Source organism: Anabrus simplex, chromosome 9 (assembly GCF_040414725.1).
Source record: "Anabrus simplex isolate iqAnaSimp1 chromosome 9, ASM4041472v1, whole genome shotgun sequence".
Taxonomy (NCBI): domain Eukaryota; kingdom Metazoa; phylum Arthropoda; class Insecta; order Orthoptera; family Tettigoniidae; genus Anabrus; species Anabrus simplex.
Genome location: NC_090273.1, coordinates 18566341 through 18579549, shown reverse-complemented (window position 1 = coordinate 18579549; position 13209 = coordinate 18566341). Strand labels below are relative to the sequence as shown.

General features: G+C 37.8%; 1 protein-coding gene across 1 annotated transcript in view; it reads left to right on the top strand.

The window, feature by feature from the left end:
- Nucleotides 1–13209, top strand: part of LOC136881077 (PR domain zinc finger protein 10) — a 312840-nt gene that overhangs the window by 218805 nt on the left and 80826 nt on the right. The window contains exon 20 of the mRNA XM_067153695.2: nucleotides 3449–3573. Coding sequence (XP_067009796.2) covers nucleotides 3449–3573 — 125 coding nt within the window. The remainder of the gene's footprint in view (nucleotides 1–3448; nucleotides 3574–13209) is intronic.

The window sequence follows — 13209 nt, the reverse complement described above, 5'->3', positions numbered from 1 at the left end:
TGGTGACATATTTGGTGTTTACCTTGCAGAATTAAATTAGAACTTGGTCGTAAATCGCCCAGCAGAGATCCAGTTTAGGTCAACATCTTGTTTCGCATTTCCAGCTCCATCCATGTCAGGATGTTAAAAAGATCCTTTCCATCTTTTTTTATCCAACCACCATTGTTGCTCCTCAACTATTTTTCAGTCCACGTTTTTCCTTCATCTTATGCTGTTCTTGAACAAGTCCTACCATTTTACAATGAGGCCTTGTCAATGTGTCCCCACCGATTTGATTCATTTTCACTGTACATGCAATCCATGGCAAGAACTTCCTCTGATTCAAATACAAAACCCAACTCTCACCAAGTTCTGAGGAAGTGGAATTAGAACATTTTGAGAGTGCTTCACAAGAACTCTGTCTTCCCAAGCTTCACAAGCTTTTGTGACCTATGGATTGTATCTCGCGTTTATAGTTTTTTTGTGTGTTGCTGTTTTCACAGGCCTGCGGTATCCCCAGCATACAGCATCAATGTAATTCCATCGAATTATACTCCATTGATACATACATGCGATGTATATTTCTACTGGCATTTTACGAACTTCATTAAAAAACTTAAAATTTGTGCCTGTCTCATCAGAAGCGATTGAGAAATAAATTGGTAGAGAAGGTACACTAAAAATACATTCATTTGTCCACCATCAGCTGTCTGCAACAATATTTTCTAATATGCTATGATACACATGGTTTGTGACCAGACTTCATGATGACAGAGAACTGGTCGTAAATGGAAACTAAGTGTGCTTTGTGACGGACAATTTGAAAACTCCTTGTGGACATAAAAGTATGACCTTTATTCAGCGTGTTAGGTGCCGCATAAAGTATTGCTTCTCTTGTTACCGAGCAAGTGGCCATTTGGTTTGGGTCACATGGCTGTCAGCTTGAGATAGTGGGTTCAAACTTCACTGTCGGCAGCCCTGTACCTTAATTCAGTCACTACAATCACTACTGATCTGCATTTAGGGCAGTCGCACAAGGAGCAGATTCCCTATCTGTTTTTTCGAAGTTTTTTTTTAATAATGCAAAGAATTTGGAAATTTATTGAACTTGTCCCTTGCTAAGTTATTCCAATCCCTAACTCCCCTTCCTATAAAGAAATATTTGCCGCAACTTGTCTTCTTTAATTCCAAGTTTATCTTCATATTGTAATCATTCCTACTTTTGAAAACCCCATGCAAACTTATTCGTCTACTAATGTCATTCCACACCATTTCTCCACTGACAGCTCGGAATTAAGGCCACGGCCGCTTTCTTCCCACTTCTAGCCCTTTCCTATCCCATCATCGCCGTAAGATCTATCTGTTACAAGATATTATTATTTTTATTTTTTTTTTTTCTAGTTGCTTTACGTCGCACCGACACAGATAGGTCTTATGGCGACAAAGGGACAGGGAAGGGCTAAGAGTGGGAAGGAAGCGGCCGTGGCCTTAATTAAGGTACAGCCCCAGCATTTGCCTGGTGTGAAAATGGGAAACCACGGAAAACCATCTTCAGGGCTGCCAACAGTGGGATTCGAACCTACTATCTCCCGAATACTGGATACTGGCCGCACTTAAGCGACTGCAGCTATCGAGCTTGGTGATATTAGAATCAACATATATTATGTAAATTATTTCAAACCCCCTTCATTTTTCACTGAAAATGGCTCAAACGAGCCGAAACATGTTTGAATTTGTTTACTCCGTCTAATGACGGAATATTTATTGTATTGAATAGGAGGATACTCTCATTTTTCACCTTTGTAAATATCTATCTGTGTCAGTGCATTGTAAAGCAAACTTGTATTTAAAAACTCTTCTCTTGTTGTTATGATCAGTACCACCCTGGTTCATGTAGCAGTCCATAGCTGCAACACAAGATTTACAATAATGTATACCATAGTGTAAATGACAGACAACAAATAGATTGACAAAGACCTATGAAAAAGATTTTGAGGATGCTTTTACGTATTCCTTTAGGTACCATATTCCATTGTGATACCAAACTTGAACCATCAATTATAACTGTACCTACGTAATTCTTGAAATAATCAATGTTTAACAAAAAGGTTCTCTTGTTTTCAATACATAACATCCGATTTCCTGCTGAGAAACAGATGACAATACGAACTTTAGTCAACCAGTCTTGTTAAATAACGTGCTTCCGGGTGAACCAAGCACACCTTTACCGCCTTGGCCAGGCAGCCCTTAACCTGTCCAAACCATCTCAATTTATTTCTGTCCATTAAGTCAGAAAGCTTTTCCAATCAGATTTTCTTCATGATATCCTCATTTCTTACTTTGTCCTTTCTTGTAATACTTCTTAAACATTTCATTGAGATGAAATTTCTACTCTAAGAATATCACACACTGTTCATCTCACTGGTTTAGATTTTACTCTCCTGTCTCTTTTGTCAGTGCCCCAGTTTTTGCTGTATATGTCTGTATGGGACATTAATACATTTTCTACATCACCTTTTTACCCTTCCTTGGAACTAATTTTGTTCCAGATCAAGTTCCTCACACTCTGGTAAAATCTGCTTCTCTGTTGTATCCTTTTATCTCCATGTCCAATCCTGCTGTGCATCAGTTCGCTTTCTTAATACATAGAACTTTGCAAAATTCTAAATTTCAAGGTCTTGTCTCCCTAAATTTTTTTCAGTACCTTTCTCTTCTTCTTCTTCTTCTTCTTCTTCTTCTTCTTCTTCTTCTTCTTCTTCTTCTTCTTCTTCTTCTTCTTCGTCTTCTTCTTCTTCAATTGCAGGCTGCCTTGAAAAGAAAAAGTAATACTCCAAGTGATAATTATACTGGTAGTGTTAAATTAAGCTGTCACTGGTTAATTCAGTAGCATGGGCAATCTTTTTTATTTGAACAGAATGTGATATTATTATCATGAAGTAGAAATTCCTTATAATACAATTCATTTACTAAGTATTTTACATCAGTAATTTTAGTGGCGAGACTAACATTTTCTGCAGATGGTTGTTTCATTAATTTCATCTTCTACTGTACCAGCCATGGTTTGCTTCTTCTCACTATTGTTGCAGATTGTATGTGTATTTGACAGTATTGTTAGTGTGCTAGAAAATACATTATTAAAATTTTAATCATATGATCATTTTCTTGTAACTTTTCTTTCTGTTTTCTGTCATTTTGTTGAGGCTGTTTGCTCCTGAATGCAGCAATCCACGTATGTATTTGTGGAATTTAACTCGCTCTAAGTTTGAATCACCTAGACAGTCTGTCTACGTTTGGGATAAAGCTTCTGGTTAAGGAGTATGATTTCTATACACATTAAGAGTTTTTAATTGAACATCTTTTGTCAGATACTCATGCACTGTTTGTTTAGCATGATTTTGCTTCTCTTATCTAATGTTTGTATGTGCTCTTTCTTTTTCTCTTTTTTTTGGCTGTCAATTTTCTCTGTTAGGTGTTTGATGGGTACAGTTTGATTCGTAAGCATATTCGGGCCTTCCACAGCGACAGGAAGCACACTTGCTCATACTGTGGAAAACTCTTCCCTACTCTGGATAAACTTAGAATGCACATGTTAAGGTAATTTAACTTTTTCTCTTACTGTTATGGATGCACAGTCTTCCATAGTTGAATATTGTAGTCTTCTGCTATAACTCAAATATTATTAACTTTCATGTGGTTATAAATAGAGAAGTATTGTTTGTTGTAGTATTGAAACAATGTAATATTATACTGATATTAGACTAGAGGAAAGCAATGGCAAACTACCTCACTCCTCGTCTTGCCTAGTAGGCCTCATTTTGGCTCTGCCATTGGTTTTGGTGGTTTCTCTATAACCACATAACCTTTGGTTGTGCTATTTGACCCTCTGGGTTGATAACCTGACAGACAAACAGACTGGAAAGAGGTAAGAATAGGTTGTTCGCACATGTGAGGAATAAGGAAAGAAACCACATATAACAATTAGTTCTTGATAAGTTTACTGAAAGGAACAGATTGGACTATGTTGCTCATTTCGTTTTGTATGTTATTAATAGGGCTTGGATTTCTATTACCTATCATACAGTATCTGGTAAAACAATCAGTCTGATGCTCTGAACATCAAGATACGTCATTATAACATGCAAAAGTGACGATGGCAACATTTATCTACTGTATTGGTATGGCATATTTTCAAAATGTGCACCCTCATGTCTCGCACATTGTTGATAACAGTCCTCTAGGTTGTTGAACATGTTGGTGAACACAGACTACCACAAGGACACAAAACATGACCCATTCAGGATGATCCTAGGGGGTCATCTGACCGGAAAAAGATATTCTTTCTGCATGCTCATATGTATTCGGGAGATGCAGGGAGCGGAAAGGGTACGGGACATTAAGGATCTCCAATGTTGTTACCGAATGGCAAGTGAACCCCTTGCACTGTGAATTGTAGCTTCATTGTCGTTGCAGTGGCAACATTCATTACTGTTTGATGTCCAGAGCATGTTTGTAATTTCATTACTGTTTGTTTTGCTGCATACTAATTTTTATCGTGGTCCCTTTTTACAAACCAAACCAGAGTTACGTTAAGCATATGTCTAGCTTTTATATACACAGTGACATGGTTTTTATTGTTTATTATTTTAGAAGTCATTTTTATTTTAGTTTTGACTTGATATGTAACTCTGAACCTATTCAGTCTATTGAAACTAAAGCAAGGCAGTCCTCCACCATGGACAGCTGAGGAAAGAGGTAGCACAGTAGGAGTACATTATTGAGATAAGTTCAGACATTTCCACATTTATTAAGAAGTTCTACACGGAATAATCATCAGGTCTTATAAAGAAAAAATTAAAAGTGTGATTCGATAAAATCTGATGGTGTTCCTTCAAGAACAAAACATGCCATTCTGTTTTTAATTGTTGCTCTTTTCCAGATATTTTGTGTTATTTAATTAAATATTTTCTTTTGCAGGTATCTTCTAGTTGGATTAGTTTCAACAGACTGAAAAGCTTCAAAATTACATATTAAGATTTTTATTCGCCATATAAATGCATATTATTTTGTCAGAAAGTTCAGTTTGACCAACAAATGGTATAAAAGCACATTTCACATAATTGTTTTAGCCAAAGTATTATTCACATCTTTTGTACCAATAATTCCAAGTGATTTTCTTTTGTTTGGTTATTGTGGGTTTACTTTTCTTAGAAATATTTTGTGGTTAAATGAATTTTGAAGGTAACAGGTTTTGTGAGCATGAAGTTAATTTTTTTCTTGTAGTTTCAACAGTGGCCAATAACAAGGAGCTTTTATTCACCAAACGAAATGTAGAATGGTGAATAAAAAAGTCTTCTAATTAATTTTTGGACAATATTTAATTTCTTTTGCATTATATTTCCACATTTTATGTAATAGTTTGTTTTTTAGGACATAAGTATATGCATATTTCCAGAATTTTTAATTCATAGAAGTCGAAGGCCTAGTATTCTCACATGGTAAATTATTGCTTTCCATTTGTTTCTTTACCCAGTTGTAATTGGGAAAGAACAATCCAACCCCAAAAGTTGTTGATTTATTTCACTCCTGTGTCATCTGTGTAAGTATTCAAAAGGCTTGTTTTGAACCGTTTGGCCCCTTTGATTGATACAGAAGAAGTCCATTATAGCGAGAATTCATAATAGCGAAAAATCTACTCGCTGTAATGGATTATTATTATTATTATTATTAATTTTTTGCTAGTGGCTGTACGACGCACCGACACAGATAGGTCTTATGGCGACGATGGGATAGGAAAGGGCTAGGAGTTGGAGGGAAGCGGCCGTGGCCTTAATTAAGGTACAGCCCCAGCGTTTGCCTGGTGTGAAAATGGGAAACCACGGAAAACCATCTTCAGGGCTGCCGACAGTGGGATTCGAACCCACTATTTCCCGGATACAAGCTCACAGCTGCGCGCTCCTAACCGCACAGCCAGCTCGCTGTAACGGATTGTCTTTATGTCCAATTTTTTCGTAAAAGTCGGGGAAAAGGCCCATACAGATCAAAATCGGTATGAAACTACAATCAGTTTATTCAAAACTTGCATTTTCGTGGATGATATCCACACTACGGCTTACTCATTTGTTATTTTTTGAAATCCAATACTGTGTGAAAGTGTATGTTTAATTTCATTCTGAAATATTAGTAGAGTCACTCCAGAGGCCTCTGTGGCAAGCGTTCCAGTTTTCTTCTTCAAAACAGTGTCACTTAGCCTAACTGTATGTGTATTATGAAAACGTATTTCAAGGGCACATAGAGAAATTAAAACCTCCTCGCTACAAAATTACACGGGAACAGCCTTCCCGAAATGTAACTAGACATGAGAAAATATAAACTTTCCTCTGAATCAGTGATGTACTCTGCCATATCTTGAGGTGTATCATATTCTTACTTAATTTCAGTATATAACATTAAAAAATAAGCGATCGTTTATTTCAACCTTTATTTCTAACGAGTTAACAACTGCTATTGCAAGTTGTCCACTTCATGACCGTATCAATGAGTATAATCAACAAGTATATTAAAGAACCACCTAATCGATACTTTATTTTTTGCATTGGGCAAAATTAAATATACATTTTCACTCACAGAACATGTTTCGACCACTTAGTGGTCATCATCAGCTGTATAAGGAAAACTTAGATGAAAAATATTGGACAATAAGCACAAGCGTTAATCTTTAGGTTATGGAAAAAATATAGGTTTGACAGGCGCCGAAGCAATAGCCTTCTCCTCAAAATGCTCCATAAAGAAATTAGCCACTACGGGCGAAAGTGGACTTCCCATAGCCACTCCGCCCGTCTGTTGTAAAAATTCCCACCCCACAGGAAATAGCTGGAAGTCATGCAGTGGTAAAATAGCTTAGTAATGTCCTCAGGGAACAAGTGTTCAATGAGAGACATGACCGAGTCAATCGTCACTTTAGTGAACAAGGACTCCACATCAAAACTCACCAAAAGTGCATTAGGTTGAAGGGTTATGGTTGATAGCTTGTTGACTAAATACCGAGAGTCCCTATGATATGGTGGAGGTATGTTGATGATGCATTTGTGGTCTGGACAGAAGGTCCTGAGAAACTTCATCTATTTCTAAACCACCCAAATCAGCAACATCCTTCAATAATATTCACTATGGAGATGGAGTCGGATCGATGCCTTCCTTTCTTGGATCTTCTAGTAAGAAAGAAACCGGACGGCTCCTTAGAACATACCGTATATCGTAAGCCTACCCACACAAATCGTTATATTCATGCAGATTCTCACCACCATCCAGCACCAAGAAAATGGCATTCTCACGACACTCGCGAAGAGGGCGAAATGAATTTGTGAGCCATCAAATATCCAGGTGGAGATGGACACGCTCAAAGTCGCATTCAAGGGTAATGGTTACAGCGATTTGCAGATTCATAGAGCCCTGCATCCCAGAGAAATGACCAAGCAAAGCTCACAGAAGGAGGAGTGAAGGGAACTGCCTACTTGCCTTACAGTCACAACACCACAGATCGAATTGCCAAGGTTCTCCGCAAACACAATATAAAAACCATGTTTGGCACCGCCACTAAAATTGCTCACAGTCTGAGTAAAACTAAGGACAAATTGTCCCCACTTTTACATCCTGGGGTATACGAAATTCCCTATACTTGCAGTAAGGTATACATTGGCCAAACATGCCGCCTTTCCATTGGTACCTGTATCAAAGAACATGAACGTAATATTCGTCTCAACCAACCAGATAAATCGGCAATAGCTGAGCACGCTCTATCGTCAGGTCATGATGTCATGTTCCAAGATGTTCGAGCTCTTACTCACACTAGACACTACAAGTCCAGGATTATACGGGGAGTTGTGGAAATACGTAGAAATCCTAACAATTTCATCAGGGACACCGGCTATCAATTAAGTAATACCTGGTTGCCAGCCATTAAGAATTTACGTAGGTAGTTCCCTTCCCTGTCCTTGCACTATTGTTATTTTGTCTCAGTGTTTTTCCAAATTCGTACGTTCCTCATCGCCAGATGTTTTATTCCAGGCTTGTGTCTATGTCGTACACCTGTCAATATCATATGTTACGTACACACGTTATGTGAACCTTTTAGACTGTTTCTGGTGGTTCGGTCAGCTTCCGCTTCGAACGCTAGCGCTATGCCACGTCCTGGGAGCCATCTGGTGGCGAATGAACGTACCATTTCCACTTCTATTATAACGTCTAAATTCAAAGAGTCATTATTTAAGAAGCCTTTCTCGTGGTCAGTCGAGACTTCTTCTGATGACGCAGAGCACAGTTCTCTGTGAAACTTAAAGAATTTCACCTTATTTTCTTGACGCGGCATAAGCCCAAAAGTCTATAAAGTATCATTTCTATAAGTACGGGCCGTGAAAGCATCAATGGCAACAGCCCTTTTTTTTGTTTTACGTTCTTTGTCCTTTATTGTAGGGATATTTAAATTGTTGAAATAGTGTCCAAACCGAGCTCGATAGCTGGAGTCGCTTAAGTGCAGCCGGTATACAGTATTTGGGAGATAGTGGGTTTGAACCCCACTGTCGGCAGCCCTGAAGGTGGTTTTCCATGGTTTCCCATTTTCACACCAGGAAAATGCTGGGCTGTAACTGAATTAAGGCCATGGCCTCTTCCTTCCCACTCCTAGCCCTTTACTATCCCATCATCGCCATAAGACCTGTCTTTGTCGGTGTGACATAAAGCCAGTTGTAAAAAAAAAAAAAAGAAAAATGTCCAAAGTATGAATAGCTGGTTAAAATAGTTGTAATAATAAATTGTGTTACCGATCATTTCATTCCTTATTTTTAAACAAACAGAACAGAAGTATGGAAATCAGGCTCTAGGCTCTAATGATGAAATATACAGGAACATAGAAAACACAACAGAAACCATAAGAAAAAGGAGATTGCAATTTATTGGACATATTTACAGAATGGATGATTCCACATTAACAAAAAGGGTTTTCAAGTACCTTAGGGACAAAAAGGCAACAATTAGCTAGATTCAAGAAGTAAAGAAAGATTTAGAAAGAAATAATATAAGAAAAGAAGAAACTATGAACAGAGAGGTTTTTAGAAAGAGGGTAGTAAGTATGGAAGGATTCCAAGGAAGATGGAACAAGAAGCCTGGTGCAAAGTGGTCCGAGGACAGAAAGAAACAGCATAGTGAAAGGATGAAAGAATATTGGAAGGAATGGAAGAGAAAACAACAAAATATGTAGAACTAAATTGAAATTGGCACGTGGCCCTTAGCAGGCCTCATCAGAAAGAAGAAGAAGAAATTGTCTACATTGAAATATTGCTATAAACAGCACAGAAATCCTACTGAAATATCTAAATGATTTTTCTTACAAAAGACACACAGTCAAATGCAAAAACTGTCAAAACAGTAAACATGTAGCTACCATGACCAATATATCTAAAACACATTTTGTCGGAAAACAAATATTCCTCTCTTCTCAACTGGGGTTGGAAGTATTTTCAAAATGTGTTCTTTGGCTATCAGGGATGTTCAGGAACACAAACACTTTTCTGCTGCTATTGTGTGGGTACAGGCACTTGACATCCACTCTCTTGAACCAACATTTGTGCTTACCCCAGCTTACCTCACTGTATGCTCTTTGTTTCCCAAGTTTTATCTATAATCCGGGGCTAGGAAAGCCTCTTCTTTCCACGCTAGAACTTCACAAAATTGACTTTCCATTTCATTTGCGGCGGCAGGAAATAGCAGATTTTGTTGGAGGGTAATGAGCTACTTTGAGCATTTTCTCTGAAGTAGAAGTCCATGCCTCTCAGCTGCATTGTCAAACTTCCCCATTATCTGGTAATTTGTTTAAAACATAATGTGGATCAAGCGGATTAAAGTCTGTTGCACGACAGCCGCATTTTGTATTATCAGTAGAATTTTCTGATATCTTACATAATGTCTTCTTCTGAAGAGATGGAAAAATATCCTTAGAAATCGTCCCATGAGTGTACTTCTTCCATTCAGTTAATGCTGCTCGCCATGCTTCTTTCATAGGTCTGAAGATGCTTACAGCTAACAGGTGGATGCTGTTCGGTGGGCGGGGAATGAATGAGATATTGCTCCGCTCACATTCATGGGAGAATTGTTGTCCAGTTTTACTTCTCTTAACCCTGGAACCGGCAAGCGGTTTACCTTCAAGCGGCAAGCATTTAGGCGAGTTTTGCAAGCAACTTTTAAAAAAATTCATAATAATGTTGTTTTTCAATTTATTTTTATATATAACAAGTCATTTTATTCAGAAAAGGACGAAGAATACTATAGTAGGAAATTTAATTTACCAATTTAGTATCCTAAAGCAGTAGGGCGAAGTATCCAACACGCTAAGTATTCCAAAATAATCCAAAAGTTCTGGGCAACATGTACGTAAAACGTAATTTTATGACAATTTTACTATATACAAAATTTGCACAATTTCATGCTGATTAAAAATACATAGAAAGGTTTCACTACATTGAAGTATTGTAAAGTAAAATAGAACTGAAATAACACAAGCACATCTCACCAACATGTAAGTCTACTTAGTCAGATTCATCCTCTCTACCTTTGGGGCGGTTCCTCTTTCTTTCTGCTTTCATAGGCCTCCAAGAATGTGATAATTTATGGTAGTACTGTTGATGGACACCACAATTACATTCTGGGCACCAGAAGTGGGTGCGTGACTTTTTTTCTGCAGTCGAACAGACAGAGCACAACCGCAGTTTCTTTCCTGGGAGGCGTACCAGCTGATGTTTCATTTCTCCTGAAGGTCCAAGTGGAATGCTTTGAAGAGTTTCTTCATCTACAAGACCTTTGACAATACTAACCATAAATTTCTCATATTCAAGGGGTTTGTCGGTGTTCAAACTATAGAGTATGTAGGCATCAAAAATTGCCATTACCAACAGGTTATAGAATATTTCTTTCCAGTCGAAACGTTTTAGTGACATGACTTTTGGAAAATATGGAAATATTTGTAATTTTGAAGTGCATCACTATTTTTCAGTGTTGTTTTTATGGTTCAGACCCATATTTATAACTAGAGGAATGATTTTTTCATTTCTGATACTGTAACGTCAACCCATTTTTGCAGACGAGAATACGGACCCATATTTCTGGAATTCATTTTATTTTGAATAATTTCCTGTGCATATTTATTAGTTTCTAAGTCACTAAAAGATTCTAGATAGCATTGGAGAAAAACAAATGGAAATATGTTAGAGGAGGACTGTTTCGCGGCGGGCAATTTCGTAATCCTGCGTTTCGAGCCTTGAACTTCTCTTCCACTTTTATTTGTGGCTCTGGAGGATAAACTCTTGTCCACTTCGGTTCTGTTTGGTCAACTGCATTACTGTCATTATCATTATTATCATCAGTGACTGGTTCATAGTGTTCCACATCATCATCAATATCAGTGTCGAAATCACTTAGCCTAGGCTCATATAACTCGCCACTACCTGGCGAATTATTGTCAAAATCATCGTCAATTCCTTCTAAAAATACGTCACTATCACCTTTGTCATCCAGATCAAACAAACATTTACGAATTTCACTACTTCCTGACAATTCACTCATTTTGCACCACGAAAGCTAATGCACATCGGACAACCACAGCAAGCACAACAGAATGACCGTCTGCAAAGCGTTCTCGTTTTTCCACGTGTATACCGCACATTCTGTCACGCTAAACTACTTCAGAATTGTGCTGTATTTATAGAGTAGAGTTTCCTCTTCAACATGATGCAAGATATTTCATGAAGATGTTGAGTGTCAAGCCGCTATCTCAAAATTAGTCACCGCTGGCGTAATGCATCTCGATAGCGACTCTGCCGGTTGAGTAAAAGGGAAATGTGTTGCGATCGCGACGACTGCCGGTTCCAGGGTTAATCACCACCCGCACTCCTAGATGACCCCCAAAGACACATGTCTTCAGTCATAACTGTTGGTCCATTTTTATTCTTTAAATAGGGTAAAGCTATTGTGAAGAACCAATCGTCAAATATTAGCAGATCAAACCATACACTCTTTTTTGTATTGAAATGGGTTCCTTGAGGGCCACGCTCTTGCTATGATTACCATAAATACTTGAATTTATAAAGAACGTGTGGAGGGAGTAAATTTCCCATCTCCATTTGCTGCCATCAGTATAAAATCAATGAGTAGCCATTCATTTCCTGTAAATATTTTGTCTGCAAAGGTCTGAAAAACAGGGTTTTCTTTCTTTTTCATTCTAATTAAAATAGCTAAAGTATTGAAAATGCAACAAAAATATACATATTATATACCAGAGGCCAATGACCTACAAATTAGGCCGCTTAAAACAACCACCACCATAGTGTATTGAATACTACCCTTAAACTCGGGAAGAATAAAACTGTAGTTTGATTTGAGAATAATCCACCTGTTTGTTTCTTAATTATCATTTAAACTTTTGAATCTGGTAGTAATTGGCATCACTTACGGTGTGCAACTAACTGAGGCCAAGCTGCTGCTGCTGCTGCTGCTGCTGCTGCTACTACTACTACTACTACTACTACTACTACTACAAATAAGCCCATTAAAGACTGCACAAAGTACTTAGGCATGCATTTTCCTTCCTCTGTGCCCGTATTTCTTTCATTCTTTTACTGTGGCTTCCTTTCTGTCTTCAGACCAGATTGTTCCAGTCTTCTTCTTTGGTCATTCCTCTTGGTCAACTTGCTATTTGTGAATTTTGGATCTGAAGATTACCCTGTTTTGGACATGTGCTGGTGTAATTCGTTCTTGTTTCAAATCGGTTTTGATTTCACCAATTCCTTTCATTGTGTCTGTTTTAGCTTTACTCCTGTTTTCATAGAATTCAACTCCTTTTTGTTGTTATTATTATTATTAGAACATGAAAACTTTTCATTCAAAAGTTCTCTTCATGGTACATTTCTTTGACAGTCCAAAAATCCTAAAGTTAGTCTTCTGGTAGAAGATAAAAAATTCATACACGAAGTTTGCTTGAGAGTAAGTTTCTACAGTAGTCCAGTTCAAAAGTCTTAATGGAAGACATTTTGGCTGGATATGAAATGTTCTATTCTAGAAATCTCTTTTGAGTTGACTGTGTGGTTTAGGTCACATAGCTTTGAGCTTGCATTTGGCAGCTGTTGGGGTTTGAACTGCACTGTCAGCAGCTCTGAAGATGATTTTCTGTGGTTTCCCATTTTCCTT